Source organism: Psittacula echo (assembly GCF_963264785.1).
Source record: "Psittacula echo genome assembly, chromosome: 1".
Classification (NCBI taxonomy): Eukaryota; Metazoa; Chordata; class Aves; order Psittaciformes; family Psittacidae; genus Psittacula; species Psittacula echo.
In genome coordinates, this window is record NC_137735.1 from 160,419,579 (window position 1) to 160,439,250 (window position 19,672).

Sequence of the window (19,672 nt, forward strand, 5' to 3'; positions counted from 1 at the left end):
GGAGTCATCTATCATAGTTGCAGAGCAGAGATGAGGACAAGGGCTGCACTATCTTTGTATCAAATTGGTTGACTTGGGAGAGGACAATGGTTTAGGGACCACATAATTTAGGTGGCACTAAGGAGTGCACCTGGTTAAGCATCAAGTAGAACAAGAGACATTTCTAGGAGTACAGTAGATCTGCTAAGCAGATGCCTTCCCCAAATAATAAAAGAGCTACTCTGCTTACTTTCTGAATGCAGTCATGTTTTGTTATTTCTAACAGTGGCAAAATGTCAGGGTAGGTGCTAATCAGAAGTATAAATAAAATCAGATGCGTAGTGGAAACATATTTTCCAAAAACATACAAAGTCTGAAACTGTAAAGCATTTCTCTTTTGTCAAGACAAGTCGGGAATTACTTGTTGCAGTCTCAAAGCATTATTAAGGGGCTCAGCAAGGTTATTACTTAGCTATGGTGTTGGGGATTAAAGAGGTTGCTTAGAAAGTCCTGTTACTTATTTGCGTTTGCTGCAGTAGTCGTTTAGTGTCCCATAACTTGTATTCATTTTATCATTGCCAAAATATGTGTGTACAGAACTTCTGGTGAAGTCAGTCCCTGAGAGTTTCTGTTCCCAAAAGACAAGGATTAGCTATTTCTCCACAAGATGTGCACAAAGCCAGTAACAATTGGTCCTTTCTGCTGTCAGGAGCTGCCAAAATAGAAATCAGTGTTTTATCATTTGCAGTGGCCATGAAAAACTTTCACATAACAGTATTATTTTAAATTAAAATGCTTTCTCCCAGTCCATCTCATTACACACCTGAAAACATTGGCCCTTGCTTTCAGTAAAGTTTATGGATACTTTGCCAATAACTCTCCAAAGTAGGCTCCCTTAGCTGCCTTGTTGTAACATACTGCAAAGCATGTATTGCTTCTCAGCCACTGGGGTGTCAAGGACTGAGCTAAAGCCCATATGGTTCGTCTGAAGCAGTAGTATGATTGCAGACATGAAGGATAATATTCTAATTTCTTAGAACATGATCTGTTTGCAGTGGGTGTGATGTAACTGCTCACTTGGGAAATATCCTTGTGCTTTACTGAATTACAGGGCTTATAGACTGATGTCTCGTATGATTCATAACTTCATTAAAGTAAGCGTTAGAGTGTGTATGTGTGCACAGTTGCACACAGATAGGCTTTGACTGTTGTGCTAAGGTGTTTTTGCACTTGTGTGGTGTCTAATTTCAGAGGCAATTGAGCAATTGAGAATATGGATTACTTTGTGTGAGAGACATGTTCTTACAGGTGTATGGGTAAGCATCTCCAATTAGACGTTTGCATTTTTAGGGACCGTGTGAAACATTATTGCACTTTTTTTCAATTTTGTTAACTTTTGTCTATGTTGACACTTTAAAGCAAAACATTCTGAAATGATTGAGGTTTTGCAGATCATAACTTTTATCATAAACATAAATAATGTGTTTGGGTTCTTTTACAAACTGTTTACATATGGAAGCATGACAGCAATCAACCACAAGCTACTTCGTTTGCAGGTATTTCATTCTTTTGAGGAAATATTTTTGACAATGGCAGTAAACCAGAAACTCCAATAGCTTTAAAATACTCCGTTAGTTCTTATGGTTGCTTGTTTGTGTTTTGTTTTAGTTCTGTGCTTTCAAAATGATTTTCCAACAGAACCTGCTGCAAAATTTTGTACAAGTTGGCAGTAGGGGATTCATAGGGCTTTCAGGAGCTGAATTGTTTGATAAAATTGAGGAGGAAGACTTGGGGATGTTGGTTGTCGAGAAGCTCAACATGACCCAGCAGTGTGCGCTTGTAGCCCAGAAAGCCAACTGTGTGCTGGGCTGCATCAAAAGGAGAGTGGCCAGCAGGTCGAAGGAAGTGATCCTGCTCCTCTACTCTGCTCTCAAGAGACCCCACCAGGAGTACTGCTTTTTGCTCTGGGGCCCCCAACACAAGGGGAAATTGTCCTTGCATGTGGGACTGGGAGTGGAATTAGATGATCTTTAAGGTCTCTTCCAACCCAAATTGTTCTATGATTCCATGAAAATTAGTAATAGCTTACAAATATTTTCTCTGCAGAGTAGCCACTGTAGAGGTTTATTTCTTGCTCTGGTTTAGTTCAGCATGCTCTTTAAATTTGCACTAATTTTTTAAACGTGACATTTGAAAAAAGAAATGTGAAATGTAGATATGATCGGTTGCCCAGGGAGGTTGTGAATTCTCCATCCTTGGCGGTGTTCAAGGCCAGGTTGGATGAGGCCTTGGGTGGCATGGTTTAGTGTGAGGTGTCCCTGCCCATGGCAGGGGGGTTGGAACTGGATGATCTTAAGGTCCTTTCCAACCCTAACTATTCTATGATTCTATGAAATGAAGATCTTACGACGAGTCCTGTGAAAGTCCTGGTGTGGTGTTGTTAAGTGTGTACTGCAATGTAAGCTGTCAAAGAAACTCTCAAGCTATATTAAGATTTTCTGTCTTACAGGAATGAAACTTATACATGCAATTTACTATAGTTCTGAGATATTATTCGTTTATATGGACATAGCACCTATTCAGAAATACAGTACAAAGGTCTCAATCCCCTGTTCATTTGTCTGCTGCTGCCTGAACAGAAAGTTTGGGGCATGATCCCACCCCAAAACTGATGAAATGCAACAGTTTTGTAATTACTGCTTTGATGTTATGTTTGTCAGCATAGTTTTGTAAATGTAATGCAGAGCTGCCGTGTATTATGCCATATTCTGTGTGTATGTGTGTGTGTGTGTGTGCACATAGACATACTTGGGTGCTGTGGGCAAAATATTCGGGCTGAGACAATGCAGCTCCAGAATTAACCTCAAAAAATGGTGATTTTTTTTCTTTTCCCCCTTAGATGGACAAAACCAATTTTGAAAAAGGGTTACAGGCGACGGTTAGAGCTGTCGGATATTTACCAAATCCCGTCCGCGGACTCTGCTGATAATCTTTCTGAAAAACTAGAAAGGTATGACAGCTTTAGTGAAGTAACTTTGTTTCAGGAATCACACTGCAATTTTCACTAGAAAGATGTTGGATAGAAGGTTTAAATAGCACTGGGTGCATGCACTGAGAAGCTTAAATATGTTCTCATTCAGTGCACAGTTGTCCTTTGGAACTGATTGGGATTGCTGCTGTAGATGTAACACCTAGATTCTCTAAATTGCTGTATACTGGTACTTGTCTCTTTCAGACACAGGTGACTAAATCCAGTCCCTCTTCCTAGCCACTGGTGTAGCTTTCCCTGGTGTGCTGGGGCAGCTCATGTCTGCACTGCTGTGCCAGTCCAGTTAAATTTAATTATGGTGTGACATATGTACTCAAAACTGTTCAAAAGCATTGAGAACATTGGTATGCTTAATGTATTTTGATAGTCTATAAATCGAATATTCTGATTATTTAATATTCTGTTGAAAAATGGAGAAGAGAGCTGTATGAAACACTGCTTCTGATCAGCAATTTATTATTGAATAGAAAATTATTGTCACAGCAACACAGGTTAAAAATAATGCTGTGCAGTAGAAGAGTCACATATTTGATGCTGTGTTGGTGTTTTCTTTTTTACAGACTGGAAGACCTCCAGAAACGTTTATTTGCCTATTATTTGTGTTTTGGTCTTAAGTACAGCAGGTTTCTTTAAAACATACAATGTGACCTTTTCATGAATTAATTCCCTGCAGGGTGATGTATGGCTGAGTATTTAAAACTGCCAAATATGTGGCTGAACTAGGTTTGAACTTCTATTGATCTATCAAGCCAATGAAGGCCAGGTCTTTGGGGTCTCTGCAGAGCTTTCTTTCATTAGTCACCTTAGCTAAATCTCCTTGGATATACTTGAGTGAATTGAAGTATGTCAGAGCCGTAGACCCATGTATTTGCTCATGCAACTTAATGGTCTTGTTTTCTGGTTCCTTTTCAGAGAGTGGGACAGAGAACTGGCAACTTCAAAGAAAAAACCCAAACTTATTAATGCTCTGCGACGATGCTTTTTCTGGAAATTTATGTTCTATGGAATTATGTTATATTTAGGGGTAAGATTTGATCTTCAGTAAACTTTTAGTGTTCCATAAATAGATCCAAGTCTTAGGGACTGCTGAATTACTTACAGAATCCTGTGAATAGCTATAAATTTTGCTCTAGGTATTGGTTATAAAGATAATAAATACAGAGATATTCAGGGACCTTCATTAAAAAGCAAGTATGTTCTGCTAATGTCTTAGCATCTTTAAAACATACATATTAATGATTCTGAAATGTATGTAGTGCCAGGTGCTGGCATATGCCTCTCCAAGCACAGGTAAGAGCACTTGAATTTTTGTATCACTGCTGAAATAAAGTAATTATTTTCTTATGTTATGCATTAAGAAGTTTCTAAATCTTTTTCTACACTTACATTAAAAAATTACAGTGCAGTTTGACATGATTAGGTCAATTTTGTCAAAATGACTGTCAGCTACTTCATAGCTAAATGATTTATTCAGATGTATGCAATAAACAAGTTGTCTTCATCAGTGGTAACAATTCTGCATAAATAACTATGTGAAATATGTGATCTTGCTGCTGTTAGCCCTGCAAAGCTTATGATCATGAACTTGATGTGAAAGTCTGAACTGATTGTTTAATCACCTTTCCAACATATTAGTTAGGATTACGCTGACTTAAAAATGCCACCAATTTGACAATCCTATCACTAGGGTTAGGAGCTGTGAAAATAGTTTATTATTAATGATGTCTCACGAGGTGTGTTGGATAGCCAGCCTGTAAATCTGAAAATTACTGTTTGATAATATGCACACTAAGTATCAGTGTTATTTTCAAGTTTCTGCTATTTAGTATTGAAAGTGAAAGATTACCCTCCGTGCTTCTTTGTTCAAAATGCTGCATTCTTTCTATTTTGAATCCATGAAGCAGTGTGACATACTGAGATATATCCTAACTTTTTTATAGACTAAAAAGAATGTGAATGCTGCATTTTAAGGGAAGCAATTTCCTAAAAATGGCCTGCAGTGGTCCGACACACTCACTGTTTTCAGATGTGAGACAGATCTCCAGGCCAGATTTTTATTTTCGGAAGGTTGTTACAGAAAGGAGCTAATTCTATTGGCATTAGTGTTAAATGTGAGTGTAGCTGTACTTTCAAGACCAGGGATTGGGCAGGGGAAGAGCATACGGGGAATTTATGGCCAGTAGCCCACAGGTGTCTATGAAGTTCATATTGCTTGCTATAAAACCAGACTTCTCTTTTCTGCTGGCTTTTTATTGAGTATCCCAAGGAACTAGTCTAAGAGAATAGGAGCATTATAAAAAGGCAAACCTTCATGCCCAGTAGAATGACTCGCCCCTCCCAGGTAGGAAGGGGAGAATAGTGTTGAGAATTCTCATCACGCCCATGAAGTTGTTACTGACTCCTCTGTAGAAGGGGAATGTCAAACTGGATAGATCTAGTAGGTAGATGCAGAAAGATCGTAATCTGCTCTATGGCAGCCATGACAGATACGTGCTAAGTGAAAGCACACCAGCACCTGTATCCTCAAGTTTTAATAATTTTGTATACAACACTTCAAACATAAATAAGAATATCCTGAGAACTAAAATGCAAGTCCTTAACTAGATGCAGACTTCTCAGCATTCAAAAGAAACTTTTTAAGGGTGAAAAGTTTTAGTGCATCAGGCAGTGGTTCAGGTGCAAGAGAATTTTTTGGGTTAAGCATCGAATTTGGAGACTGACTTCAGTTTTGTGCTGGAATGGTTCCACCCCAATAAACTTCCATGGAATTCCTCCTGTTTACATGGCTGTGTGAAAGAGAGGCTGATCTTGCACGTTACAAAATAGGTAAATTTATTTAGGGTCCTGGGATGAAAGTCCTGTAAAATATTTGTAAGTTATTAAGTAGTACTCCTAGTGATGCAAATCTTCCGGTTTGGATCACTGTTGATTTGATTTAGAATCATAGAATCATAGAATAGTTCGGGTTGGAAAGGACCTTAAGATCATCCAGTTCCAACCCCCCTGCCATGGGCAGGGACACCTCACACTAAACCATGCCACCCAAGGCTCTGTCCAACCTGGCCTTGAACACCACCAAGGATGGAGCACTCACAACCTCCCTGGGCAACCCATTCCAGTGCCTCACCACCCTCTCAGTAAAGAATTTCTTCCTTATAGCCAATCTAAACTTCCCCTGTTTAAGTTTGAACCCGTTACCCCTTGTCCTGTCACTACAGTCCCTAATGAAGAGTCCATTCCCAGCATCCTTGTAGGCCCCCTTCAGATACTGGAAGGCTGCTCTGAGGTCTCCACGCAGCTTCTCTTCTCCAGTTAGCTTAGTTTAATTTGCTTAGTTAATAATGAAATACCATTTCACTTCAGATTGGATTTTCCTCTAAGTATTATGAAAAAAATGACTGCTGCTTTTCTCTTCTAACACCATGTCCAGGGAAAATGAGTGTCGGTAATAAAGTCAGAAAGTCACAAAATAAAATAGTCTAAAGAAAAAGGAAGAAATTATCTAAAAAAAAAAATGGAAATTGCTTCCCTTTAAAGTGCAGCATTCACATTCTTTTTAGTCTTTAAAAAAATTAGAATATACCTCAGCATGTCATGCTGCTTTATGGATTTAGAATAAAAAGATCCTTGTAGGCCTTAATCTTTTGCAGTCACGTTTAGACTGTCTCCCAGATGTGGCTCATAAAGAACAATTCTGCAATTTCTCAGCAGCAAGGCTTGATTTTGGAAATAAAACTTGAGAGTGAAAATGTTCTTTTCGTTTTATCTTTTTGCTTCATTCTCATGGATAGATGCAGTCATGTGTGTGTACACAAATTCTGATTGCAAATAGAGGAATTAAGAAATTAGCTCCCAAGCCAAGCTTATTCTCTCCCAGTGTTTCTCTCTGACTTGCTGGACTTTTGTCACTAGTGAAGACCCTCAGGTCTCCTCTCACTGCCATTCACCTCAGTGTGAAGTCACCACTGCTGCAGATCTGTTTCGAAGAGACATGCCATGCTTGCCTTCTCCACACACGAGGGCTGTGAATGGAGAAAGGCGAGGAGATGATGGTTACGGTCATGTCTGTGCTCATTCAAAGGGCTTTTCTGCAGCAAACCCTGGGTTGCCTTCTGGCTGTTGTGCAGGGCTGGCAGGAGGCAGCGTGGCTGGAATGGAAGTTGATGAGTCAATTTTTTGTCTGTGCAGGAAGGGCAGTTAACCATACTGGACAGGGCCTCTTGCTATCTAAGGGGCTGTAATAATCCTCCTTCTCTCTATACTCTTTCACTTTGTTTGGTGACTCTTCTCTGGGATGAGACCCTTTCTTTGTGAACTCCTGCCCAAGTCTGTCTCCTATGTGCTCCTGCCATTCTATTACTGCCTTTATTTTTTTAGCCTTCTTCTGCACCATTTAACACTCCCCCCCCAAACAGCAGTTCTACAAATTTAGCCTACTCTGCACTATAACGGGTGTTCCTGCAGTCTGCCAGCCAAAACATTCTCAGTAATCCATTCCTGTTAAAAGTTAAGCAGTGTCTGAGGGCTCTTGCAGGCAGTTTGAGGATAACTTCCTTTCCAAGACTACAGGCAAGTGAAGTCTCTGTGGGCATGCATGTGTGGAACTGTGCTGCGTTGATTTCTCTGTGAGGACTTTTTTAATGTAGCACAATTTTAGACCAGGTGAGGACAGAAAGGGGCTGCAGGATTTTTGAGTCATATTCTTTGTTTATTTGTGGTTTTTTCCCCATTTCTTTAAGAAATCTCAGGTATGTATGAAGAGAGGCTGAGAAAGTTGGGGCTGTTCAGCCTGGAGAAGAGAAGGCTGCATGGAGACCTCAGAGCAGCCTTCCAGTATCTGAAGGGGGCCTACAAGGATGCTGGGGATGGACTCTTCATCAGGGACTGTAGTGACAGGACAAGGGGTAACGGGTTCAAACTGAAACAGGGGAAGTTCAGATTGGATCTAAGGAAGAAATTCTTTACTGAGAGGGTGGTGAGGCACTGGAATGGGTTGCCCAGGGAAGTTGTGACTGCTCCATCCCTGGCAGTGTTCAAGGCCAGGTTGGACAGAGCCTTGGGTGACATGGTTTAGTGTGAGGTGTCCCTGCCCATGTCAGGGGGGTTGGAACTGGATGATCTTAAGGTCCTTTCCAACCCTAACAGTTCTATGATTCTATGATTCTATGTGCAATTCAGCACATAGGAAACAAAACCTGCACCTTTCTCAATGAATATGGAAAGAGTAAGTCTCAGTTTAAATTTGTTTAATGATTCAATCATTATTCATCTTCATTTTGTTGAAAGCTGTAAGAGGAAGAAATCACTGCCTAAGCTGCTGGTGTTTTTTTCAGGCCCTGCTCACGGAAATTAATGGGAGCTTTGCCATTAATTTGAATGGGGACAGGATGTTGTGCCGTATTGGCATAGGTGCAATCATGTTGCGTGTGCTTTTGAACTTCACTTTCCTTTCAGCTCTTCTCTTGTCTGATCACTGAGCTGTTTTCACAGCACCTTTCTTGAAGTGTCGTTTAAACTCTGCTGACATTCCTGCTGTCTATGTAGTTGTCATTGCAACTGGCATCACAGCTTTGCTCTCATTAGGTCTAGTAGGTTTTCCATCTCTCCCTTTCCCCTCAGGCGCCATAGGTAATGATGTTGTTGCAGGGTGGGCACTTGCGCTCTGGCCCCCTAGAGTACTAACAGCTCCCCCTCATAAACAGTGTTGTGTTAAGCACGTTGAGTTACTGCATTTAATGTATCTGCTCTCCTGCTGTTTGAAACAGCTTCCATGCTTCACCTCATCAGCAGACATGTCTTGCAATTTAAAGCAAAGGTGGTATGGTGGTGAAACAAAGATCTTGCTTCTTATCATGATACTGGCTACCAAACTGGGTGCTTTGCTGTGAGGATCAGTTTGATTCTACCTATGTTTTTCTCTTATATTCATCTCTGTGAAATGTATATTTCCACTCAGGCACAGCTGCTGCTAACATTAACTTAGAAATAGTTTTAGTGTCATATCCCTAATGAGGATTTCCTGAAGTTCTCGCATATAGGTCACGGGTGTAAGTGAGGAGGCAGGGAAGGACACGAAAGTCCTGAAGCACTTCTTGGACACATGCCAAACCAGAGATGTGCATTATTGTCTTCAAATGCAGAGTGATAGAGCATATGGGGGATACACGTAATGTGAAAGTTCTCATTGCGTAACAGTAGCCATACCGGGTCAGATTAACACCATATCCTGCGTCAAACTCTCACTTCGGATCTTTGCTCTTTTAATTAAGATTTCTGTGAGAGGGATGTTTCTGAGTTTCTTAATGGCCTGTGGCAAATGCAGAGGGAAGAGCAAGGACAGAAGAAGGAAAAACGTGACTCTTGAAAACCGGACTTTAAGCTAGGTACCCAGATCTCACTGCTTTTTTTTAGGCAGGTCATTCTAATCAGTTTATTTATCCATATTTATATCAGTGCTTAATTTTGAGGTTACAAGAGGAAAAATAAAACCCAGGTAGTTCTGCTCTCATTTCTATATAGACAAAATAATAATATCTTTGGTAAGTAAGATGATAAATCTCCACTGTAAACCAGTGGATTTTTATGCCCCATGAGATAGCAAATGATTTGGCTTATTGCCAGCCATTATTCTACCCTTAGTCTGTAAATCACTTTTTTTTTCCAGTGAGCTAAGCATGTATGCAATAGCTTTATAGTCACAACAAACACAGCAGCAGAGCATGGCATTTTCACTAGAATAAGAGTAAATACAGAAAAAAGAAATCTTGCTATTTTAAGCCTATATATCAAAGCTTATCTTGGAATCTCTTAGAGTATGAAAGCACCTCATTGTCCTTGAGAGGTGACTGTTTGTATTTTGTGAGTTTCGGGGAGTTTTGGTTTGCCTCTTAGGGATGCATATGGTCTAAGCACAGCTGCCTTGGATCATGTGTGTTTTAATAAACACTCCTCCCTTTGCCTGCTAATAACACTGAGTCTTTGACAAAGCTGGCTCCAGATTTACAGCATTTGTGTTGAGGCAGAGTGGTGTTTAATATGGAAAATGTAGTGAGAACAGGTATGCTATTTGAGATGTAAAATTTCACCTCTTCTGTGGAAGAAGTGAATGGTGAATATCAGTTCCACAAACAGTGACATTCAAAAGGGCTTACAGTAAAGACTGTTGCTCATGTACAAGAGACTAAAAGGAACCTAAAGGAGAAGGAAAAAAATTAAAGGGGATTTTCCCATCTATTTATCACTGTAAAGCATTAATTACAGCTGAACTTCACTAGTTCTCTCTGAGTCTCTGTACGGGGTTTAATTACAACAGCACAGGAGGCTGAGGACAACTGTAATATTGGGCTAAGGTAAAGTCAGGGCTACAGCAAATAGTTTGGATGCCTTGCAATTTAGCAGTTTGATACTGCCTCTTTTTCCTCTCCTGCTCTGGTTCTCTACTAGGTTGCTCATCCCAGGATGGGAAGTGCTGGGGCTTACAATGCAGAAAGGGTGGTTTCTCTCTGCGACTTCTATTGAACTTGCCTCCCCTACCATTTAGACCCTCTCATCCTGCTTTTGCTACAATCCTGAATACAGTGTCTAGAACTGAGTAGAATGATACAAATTGTTTGTTTTGGTGTTAAGGGGTTTTTTGTTTGGTATTTTTTGGTTGGGTTTTTTGTTGTTTTTTTTTTTCTGTTGCCATTTCTGTTTACTTTCTGGTTTAGCTGCATCCTCATTGTGTTCTGCTGGTGTTCATTTCAGGAGCTCTGGGTCTTCCTGTGTCCTATAAGTCTGGTAAAGTGTCAGTGAGAACTGTTCCCTAAGGGCCAAAACAGAGATCCAGCCTGCTAAACTGGATTCAGTTGTGTGTCTAATCCATCAGAACTCCGGAAAGTAAATGTGGAAGCTGATCTCAGTTGTCACTTTTATAGGAAATGTTCAAACAAAATTTGCAAACTAGATTTGCTCTGATGGGGTTGCAGGAGCATCCCAGATAAGAGCAGTGAGTTGTCTGTTCTTCTGTGCAATTACTGCAGCTTTTCATGGTATGCACAGCAAACAGACCTGGCTTCCACATTTAAGCTGTAAATCTCAGTTGGTTGAAATAAAAATGTTAACTATTTTGAAAAAGTGAACAAACTACTGACCAAAATTGTGTTTCTCATTTCCATCTGCAGGAAGTCACCAAATCTGTGCAACCCCTTTTGCTGGGACGAATAATAGCTTCCTATGATCCAGATAACTCCAGTGAAAGATCCATAGCATACTACCTGGGCATTGGCTTGTGCCTTCTCTTCCTTGTGAGAACACTGCTCTTGCACCCTGCTATATTTGGTCTTCATCATATAGGAATGCAAATGAGGATAGCTATGTTTAGCTTGATTTATAAGAAGGTAATTGTTTCATTTACACTCAAAGCCAAACATCTGACTGTAGCCTACGTAACTTTTAGGCCAGTTTGTTGAAAGATTGATGGGTTTGTTAGTCAAGGTACACAAAGTACACAAAAGAATAACGTGGCAAACAGCAGTTTCTGACAGCTCTCCATTTCCTAAGTCCAAAGAATTAAATACTTGTCTAGAGCTGGTTTGACTGAAGTCAGCCTCTGTGTGAGTTCAGACTTGCTGAATATGTGGTAAGATGCCTTAATTGTTATACCACTGTGCTCCTGTTATGCACGTGTATTGCAAAGGAAGAATAACATACATTGTGGTGGCCAAAGAATATTTTCAAAAGAGGATTAGAGATGAAGATTTAGACAGTAAATATAACATAGAAAGAATTGTGTTTGAATGATACTGTGTGAGATCTCTATAGCTTGAAGAATCAACAGATATTGATGGATTGCATGTCACAAATCCAAATATTTAAAAAGGTATTTGGTTTTATCAATACCAAAAGCAGATAATTTAGACAAACATGTTAGTTACTCTAGTATAAAGCTCACTGTGAAAACATCTTTCAAAAGTAATTGTCAAGATAGGCACAGTAGGAGATTTTTGAGGATGCACAGCAGCACACAGCATGCATGCTTAATTAAAACTTGCATTTGCATATATATCTGTATACATAAAATATTCAACAGAAAGCAAGGACTAAGTCGATAGATCAATATCTGTAAAAGAATTTAATGGCTATATTAAATCTAAGTGACATAAATAACAAGTTTAATGAGACTTTCTTTATAACATAAGTAGATAAGTGAATTGTTATTTATACTACTGTACCACTGCTTGTCATTTTCATCTGTATTCTGTTTTATGGGGACAAGGTACATGGCCATTTTTCTATGGTTTTGTTTTCTTTTACAGATCTTAAAACTGTCAAGCAGAGTTCTAGATAAAATAAGTACTGGACAATTGGTCAGTCTTCTTTCCAACAATCTGAACAAATTTGACGAGGTACGTCATTGGTTGTTTAATCCACTTGGTGAGCCATCAAATAAATACAAATTCAATACTTCGAGTTGTTCATGGCAAATATTAAGGAAGGAAGGAGCATAAATGATGAACTGCACTGAGTGCTTATTGTAGATATAAAATGAATCACTACCTTAAAAAAATATGTTAGCACATGGTCCTGGAAATGCTCATTCTCATACTTACGATGTCCTTTACCTCCTATGCTGATTAGTAGAGGAAACCTAAAAACCAGATATACCATAAAAAAATGCTTGTTCTACAGTCCAGTGGGAACCTCACAGGGAAACTCTTGGTTATGCATTTGATTTCATAGAGGTCATAACTTGCTGGTTCAATCCTTCCATCCTCTTTTCCTGATGACTGTACCTTTCTACTAAGGTGATCCAGTCCATTCCTGCTGTTGAACAAGTGATGATGTTCAGCATCCTGTTGCTACTATTACTCACTCTTCTAAAAGTGATTAACCATTGATGTAACACCTTATTAGGAATCATTCCCAACACATCCATGTTAGACAATACTCCAAGAGTTTCCTGTAGAAGTTCTCTTTTGTTAAAAGGCACAGAGGTAAATCCTGGCTAATGGCTTTGGAAACTGGAAAGTCTATTAACTCCCATTTGGCACGTGTTTGATTGGCCCATTGGTAGTACAAGGTTTGCTTCCTACGAAAGAAGCAAGATCAGAGAGACTGTAGACTCATGGCTGGAAATGCAGGGTGTATTTACTTTAAGCACCGTATTCCTATATAGAGCAATGTCAGCTAGCACTGAACAAGCTAGGACAGCAGTGTAGCTGCAGTACCACAGACCCCTCTGCAGCCTGATCACAGGATTCAGTCCAAAATCTCCCCAGTGTGAAGGAATATGACTGAAGTGGGCAGCAATCTATTTTGGATTAGTTGCGTTCACACAACAGTCATCTCTTCACCAAAGTAATATTTGCCTCCTATATCAGATGAAATAACTCTCAGAAGATTCTTCTGTGTATTTTTCTCATCGTTCAGTGGTTGAAAAAGGCAGCATCGACGGCAAATTCTGTTTACTTTTACAAAGCTGGGATTTTTCCTTGTGCATATGCATAGCTCAGAGACAATTGCAGACTGAACTTTGCCTTACAAAAATCAAAGTTTAGGTGGGGCATGTGTATATATTGCTGCACTGTCATCATAATCAACACCCAGAATGCTATGTGCAGGATCACAAATCTTCCTTTATAAACTTGTTTTACTACTGGAAATATTTGTACCATTCTTTGTTACATTTTTCAGTGTGTCACTTTAATGACTTCTTCCTTCCCATCTAGTTTTTAGGGCACATCTGTAACTTGTATTCGTATTATTTTCTGCTGTGGCTTCCACAGGGTCTTGCTCTAGCTCATTTTGTATGGATTGCACCTTTACAAGTGGCACTGCTGATGGGACTGCTCTGGGATATGTTAGAAGCTTCTGCATTTTCTGGACTTGCTTTTCTAATAGTTGTGGCCTTTTTCCAAGCCTGGCTGGGACAAATGATGATGAAATACAGGTGAAGAGACTGTTTTAAAATATTTCAGTATATTTTTCTGAACCACATTGGTTTAAGAAGTTTATACCACTTGATTAAGTCTCTAAGTATGCCATTGTTACAAAAGAGGAGTCCAAGGAATGTTTGCTGTGTCGGGAAATTCATTGACAAGCCTTTACTTATTTAGCTGTAGTTGTCTAAACTTAGCAAAATGAAAGCTCTAACATGCAATAAATAGTGATAATGCTTTGTAGAATTAAAACTCCTTGTTAGTGACTTGATTTATTCTTTTTAGAGCTTTTGTCTTCTCCTTAGTAAACCAATTACTAGATATCTAATAATTCCTTTCACATTCTTCATAATAATTCTGTTAAAGTGAACATTTTAAGCATAGGCATATAGGGAAAGTGTTTCCGTAAGATATAATGGGATATGTACTAAGTATACAGCATGAAAAAGATGAAGATTAACTCACTGCCTTTTTACGTTGTAGGAATAAGAGAGCAGGAAAGATCAATGAGAGACTTGTCATCACCTCAGAAATAATTGAAAACATACAATCAGTTAAAGCCTATTGTTGGGAAGATGCAATGGAAAAAATGATTGAAAGTATCCGTGAGTAAGTGTTCTCCTTTGTTAGTCAAATTTTTTACGTGCTTGGAAAAAAAAAAAATAGGTGGCTGTGAACATCATCTGTGGTCTTGTTAGTTAAGAAGGAAAGCACATAAACATTAATCCTCCATAAACTAACTGTGAATTCCCACACTGCAGCCTGGGTTTTTTCACAATTCGTCGTGTTCACTATGGAGGTGAGATTTTTATTATTTTTTTTTTGTTTTGTTTGCTTCCTCGTTTGTTATAATGATATTTCAGTGATTAGTTTGCGGACGTAAAACAATTGTGGCATCTGTGTTTGTTTCTGGCCAACCCCAGCTTCATCTTACAATAAAAAGCCCTTTTGTGGTGGTTACCTAAGGCTTTACAGACCTTCCTATTCTGCGGTGAAGGAAACAGTACAAGTCCTCTGCAGCCAGTTTTCTGAGAAATGCAATAAAGCTGGTTTTAAATGGTGCATGCAATCTGTGAGAGGATTAAAGCAGTGCAGATTCATCTATTGATCCTGCACATTTGCATTAGCTGTTATTGTCAGTAGATAGCCTTGTATAATGCTTATCTCTTCAATTAATACCAAGGTTGAACTGTAACTACCAGACCTGAAACAGAAAGGAAGTAAAGGAGCTAACCTAGTTAGCTGAGAGCTATGAGGAGGTCTTTGTTACTGCCAGGGAGTCCTGAGGGAAGGGAGAAGAGGTGACACATCGATTGATGTATGATGCTTCTCTAAGGCTGTCCTGTGTGTTTGTTTAGTCCTTTACAGAGAATTAAAATTCTCTGCCAGGTGTGTGATTGGGAAAATAAAAGAAAATAGAAGAAATATAAGTCTCATATTATCATGTAAATAAAAGAGATGAAATTGTATTTTTACACAAACACCTTCTTGTTCAGCTGCTTTCTGAAAGACAGTCCAGGGAAAGTGAAGTGTTCTTTACCTGTAGAAGAAGGAAGATCTTAAAATTTGTAATGATTTAATGATCAGAGAAAAATCAGTCTGAATCCATGCTGGGATTTCTAGCTCGAAGATGGGACTGGGTTAGGATTTGCCTGGTGTCACTTAGTAACATGCATTGCTTTTAGAAAATCTGAGACCACATCTTGTGAACAAATCCTGTAGAAATGAATTTAAAATTTTAGTCCACAAAGTGGTTAAGGGAACCTGCAAAAAGAGCTGTCATTTTATGATCTGTATATTCTACAGTAATCTGTAGCACATTTTGTAATGCTGGAATTCAGTTTTTATTATCTTTATACATGGATTTTTAAAAGATAAGGATGCTAGCAATATTACAAGATGAAAGTATCTCTCTTCTACTTCTCTGCACCAAAATACCATAGTTTTTTGAGTGATCCAACAGGTCACTTGGTGAAGACATCACCAGAGCAGATCAACCCAGGAATGCCAGAGTTTCAGTTGAAGTTTGCTTGCTGAGCCAGCTTTGCAAGGTCTCCCAGTCAGTTGCCTTGTTAAGCTGGTAGGAAATGAGGCCTTGTGCTTGAAGCCATGATTGCATTTTGGCAGTAATATATTATAACTTAGCCATTACCAAAGTGCTTCTGCATAATGCCATTTTCTGGTGCAACCTAGTTTAATCAACGCTAATGAGCTAGATGGACCTGTGCCCTTACTGGGTAGACCTGAGCTACCAGATGGAGCTGGCCATCCTGCAAGTGTAACTCCCCCGGGCAACTGTGACACTTCAGGGGCACCAATATAGGCTGTCTCCTGTGTGTCCTCTTAAGTCTATACGGATAATAACTGTTTGTAACTGGTGTCTGAATATACATACCTGCACTTCTATGGGCTATACAATGTATTCAGAGAAGTAAAAGGTCACACCTAGCTGTTATCCTGAACCGTAAGCATAGCATTGGAGAAGGTGAAGTCCAAGGCTGGAAGTGTCATACTTTGTCAGCAGAAGATACAACTTTATATAAAATAAAGAATCTCAAACTCATGTTTCTGAAGTGATTTCTGCAGCATCACTTGAAAAACAGGCATACTCTGGACTGTGCTCTATACATGCACAAGGCTCATAGTGTCCCTTCCATTTTTCTCCAAATGGATGTGTTGCATCAGCAAGACCTGTCCCAAATACATGCCTAATTTACAGAGCTCTCAAGCCTGTATCACAGACAGACCTACCTGTGGAAAACTTTTGTGGGCCAGTCAGCTTGTGGCTGGTACTGGGAGCATACTGAAAAGGGTTAGTGCTTTGATTCTCCCTCTTTGGAGTGGCAGCTGTGTGCTTCAGCACTGGGGGGCTTTTTGATAGCTTCTACCCAGGCATTTGTGTGGGGCTGGAGAAGAACCAAGTGCAGAAATACCTATTATCCTTGTTCAGCGCTGTCACCCACAGTCTCACACAAGCTCTGGAGGGGCTTACAAGGCCCTTTCTCCAGTGCAGTGGCTACTGCTGTAGTGGTGACCTGCATGCTTGTCTGCTTTCTTCTTAACAAGTAGTGCTAGGCATTCTGCTCCAAAACTGGCTGAGCTCAGATTTTCTGTCAGCAAGTTTTAGGAACACTTTGGCAGACAAAAGTTTCTAATGTGCTAGATGCATGTGGAACTCTCATGCGTGCATAGTGTGGGGCTGAAAGAGGGTTCCTCACAGCTCAAAAATCCTGGATGGACTTTGCATGCAGAAACTGGTTCAACACCAGAAGACACATAGAGTTTATGGTGCTCAACTTTGCATCAGCAGGTATTACCAGGACCAGTGTGACTGTGAACCCAGTGGCTAGAGCACTCACCCAGTGAATGGGCACCCTGGGGTCTAGCTGCATCTCTAGCCCCAGTTAATTGCTCTTTGCAGCAGAGCAATTGCTCTTTCACTGCAGCAGTGGTGTCTTTGTTCAGGCAAAGCTGTGCTGTGGGGCACCTGGGGAATGTGAACAGGGTCAAAATGAGAGCAGTTAATAGAAAGGTTCAGCACTGTGAGTTAGGGCTATCAGCTCAGAAAATGAATTACTTTCCTGGGTTAGTTCTCATTTGATTTAATAGCTTGCAGTAAGATGCGTAGACATTTTGAAAGCAGCTAAGATAATCACCAGTTGCATTCCTGTCTCTACAGCAGTCAGTAAGCTACTCTGAAGTCTGAGCTTCTACAGAAAAAGGAAGGTGGAGAGCAGACTCGCTGCCTTCCACCTCTTCAAGCTGAGGTTAAGTGATACCTTACTTCATGGGTGAAGCTGTTAGCAGGGTGGTCTGCAAAAAACAATTATAGTCAGACCGTGGATTGTTCTTAGTTTTTTTTATAGTCATGTATAGCAAATCTAGCATCTCAAAGTATGTTACTTCCAGGGGAATTACATAGCTACATGACCGGATGAATATGGGGTAATGTTTCTGGGAACATATCAGATACCACAGCATTAGATGCTTAAGGATGGTTGTGCTCAAAATTGTAGAAGCTTGTGGTTTATGAGGTATCCAAATTATAAATTGTCATTATTTTATAGAATCATAGAATCATAGAATAGTTAGGGTTGGAAAGGACCTTAAGATCATCCAGTTCCAACCCCCCTGCCATGGGCAGGGACACCCCACACTAAACCATGCCACCCAAGGCCTCATCCAACCTGGCCTTGAACACCGCCAAGGATGGAGCAGTCACAACCTCCCTGGGCAACCCATTCCAGTGCCTCACCACCCTTTCAGTAAAGAATTTCTTCCTTAGATCCAATCTAAACTTCCCCTGTTTAAGTTTGAACCCGTTACCCCTTGTCCTGTCACTACAGTCCCTGATGAAGAGTCCCTCCCCAGCATCCTTGTAGGCCCCCTTCGGATACTGGAAGGCTGCTATGAGGTCTCCACGCATGTTTGACATCTCTGAACATTGGAGCCTAATTATTGTTTAGGTCCACAGACTGTTTGGAATCTTGCTTTTTAACTGCAATGCTAGAAAATAAGAAGAATGAATGAGCTTTTGAGTTAATTGTTCACAAACAGGTCCATCCAAAATATTTGTAAGATGTTAACTGTGGAATCCTGTACTAATTATTTGTGTTTGTTTTTTTTTAACAGAACTGAACTGAAGCTTACCCGAAAAGCTGCTTATGTGAGATATTTGAACAGCTCAGCCTTCTTCTTTTCAGGCTTTTTTGTGGTGTTTTTAGCTGTGCTTCCATATGCTGTGATTAAAGGAATTATTCTCCGAAAAATATTTACCACCATTTCCTTCTGCATTGTTCTTCGAATGACAGTGACCAGGCAGTTTCCTGGGTCTGTACAGACCTGGTACGACTCTATTGGAGCAATAAACAAAATACAGGTAGGTTATATACACTAAAATCTTCTCAAGTACGTAAGCTAATTCTTCACAGCACGATATCTTGTCAGTTGATCAACTAAAACGCACAGCATTTATACAGACTTTCCAAATATACTATGTGTTGCTTTGACTACACACCATGAAATGTCATTATAAATCTTATATTGTTATATAGTTCCCCAGGCAGCATAACCACAGGACTCTCATGCTACCTGCATGCTGCCTTTTTTGAAACGGCGGCATTTACTTATTTCTTCTCATTACAGAATAAGGAACTTAATAAAAAATATTTCATGAGTTGTGGTTCTTAAGAGGTGTTTTTTCTTCAGAAAATGAAGTGTAAAATTAGGAAATGTTTTATATAGCACAGCTTCCAGTAGTTGCAGTCACAGATCTGCTGTTTTCCTAGCGATTAGTGGCAAGAACAGCAGGAAATTGTGCATCTTATGCAAATATGCATCTCATTCATTATGAGTAGTAAACATAATTAAGGTACCAGTCAAATAATTATTACCTACCTTACCTACTGAGATGAATTGCTCATATACCAGGATGAGAGGCTTATTTACAGAGTCAAATCAGGGTGAATTCTCATTAACACTATTTTATCTGCTGGTTTGAAATCACGCCTCAGGAAAAGAATTTTTATTCTATTTCAGGGTGAAATTTGGGCTTTTTTTTTTTTAATATATATTAACAAATAGTTGTGGGTTTGTTTTTTTTTTTTTTTGTAAAACATACTATTTTATTATTTTTAGCTTAATAAAAATATCTAATATGGAATTTAAAGATCCTAATCAGAAATATTAGGAGAAATAAGAAGCAGGTATTGGATTTTTATGATTT

At 39.6% G+C, this 19,672-nt stretch overlaps 1 protein-coding gene across 1 annotated transcript in view; it reads left to right on the top strand.

The window, feature by feature from the left end:
* The window catches only part of CFTR (CF transmembrane conductance regulator), a gene marked incomplete at both ends in the record, with an annotated part of 90,697 nt that overhangs the window by 9,947 nt on the left and 61,078 nt on the right, over positions 1–19,672 (top strand). The window contains 7 exons of the mRNA XM_080627934.1: positions 2,879–2,989; positions 3,941–4,052; positions 11,191–11,406; positions 12,325–12,414; positions 13,795–13,958; positions 14,431–14,556; positions 18,580–18,826. Of these exons, the coding sequence (XP_080484060.1) occupies positions 2,879–2,989; positions 3,941–4,052; positions 11,191–11,406; positions 12,325–12,414; positions 13,795–13,958; positions 14,431–14,556; positions 18,580–18,826 (1,066 nt within the window). The remainder of the gene's footprint in view (positions 1–2,878; positions 2,990–3,940; positions 4,053–11,190; positions 11,407–12,324; positions 12,415–13,794; positions 13,959–14,430; positions 14,557–18,579; positions 18,827–19,672) is intronic.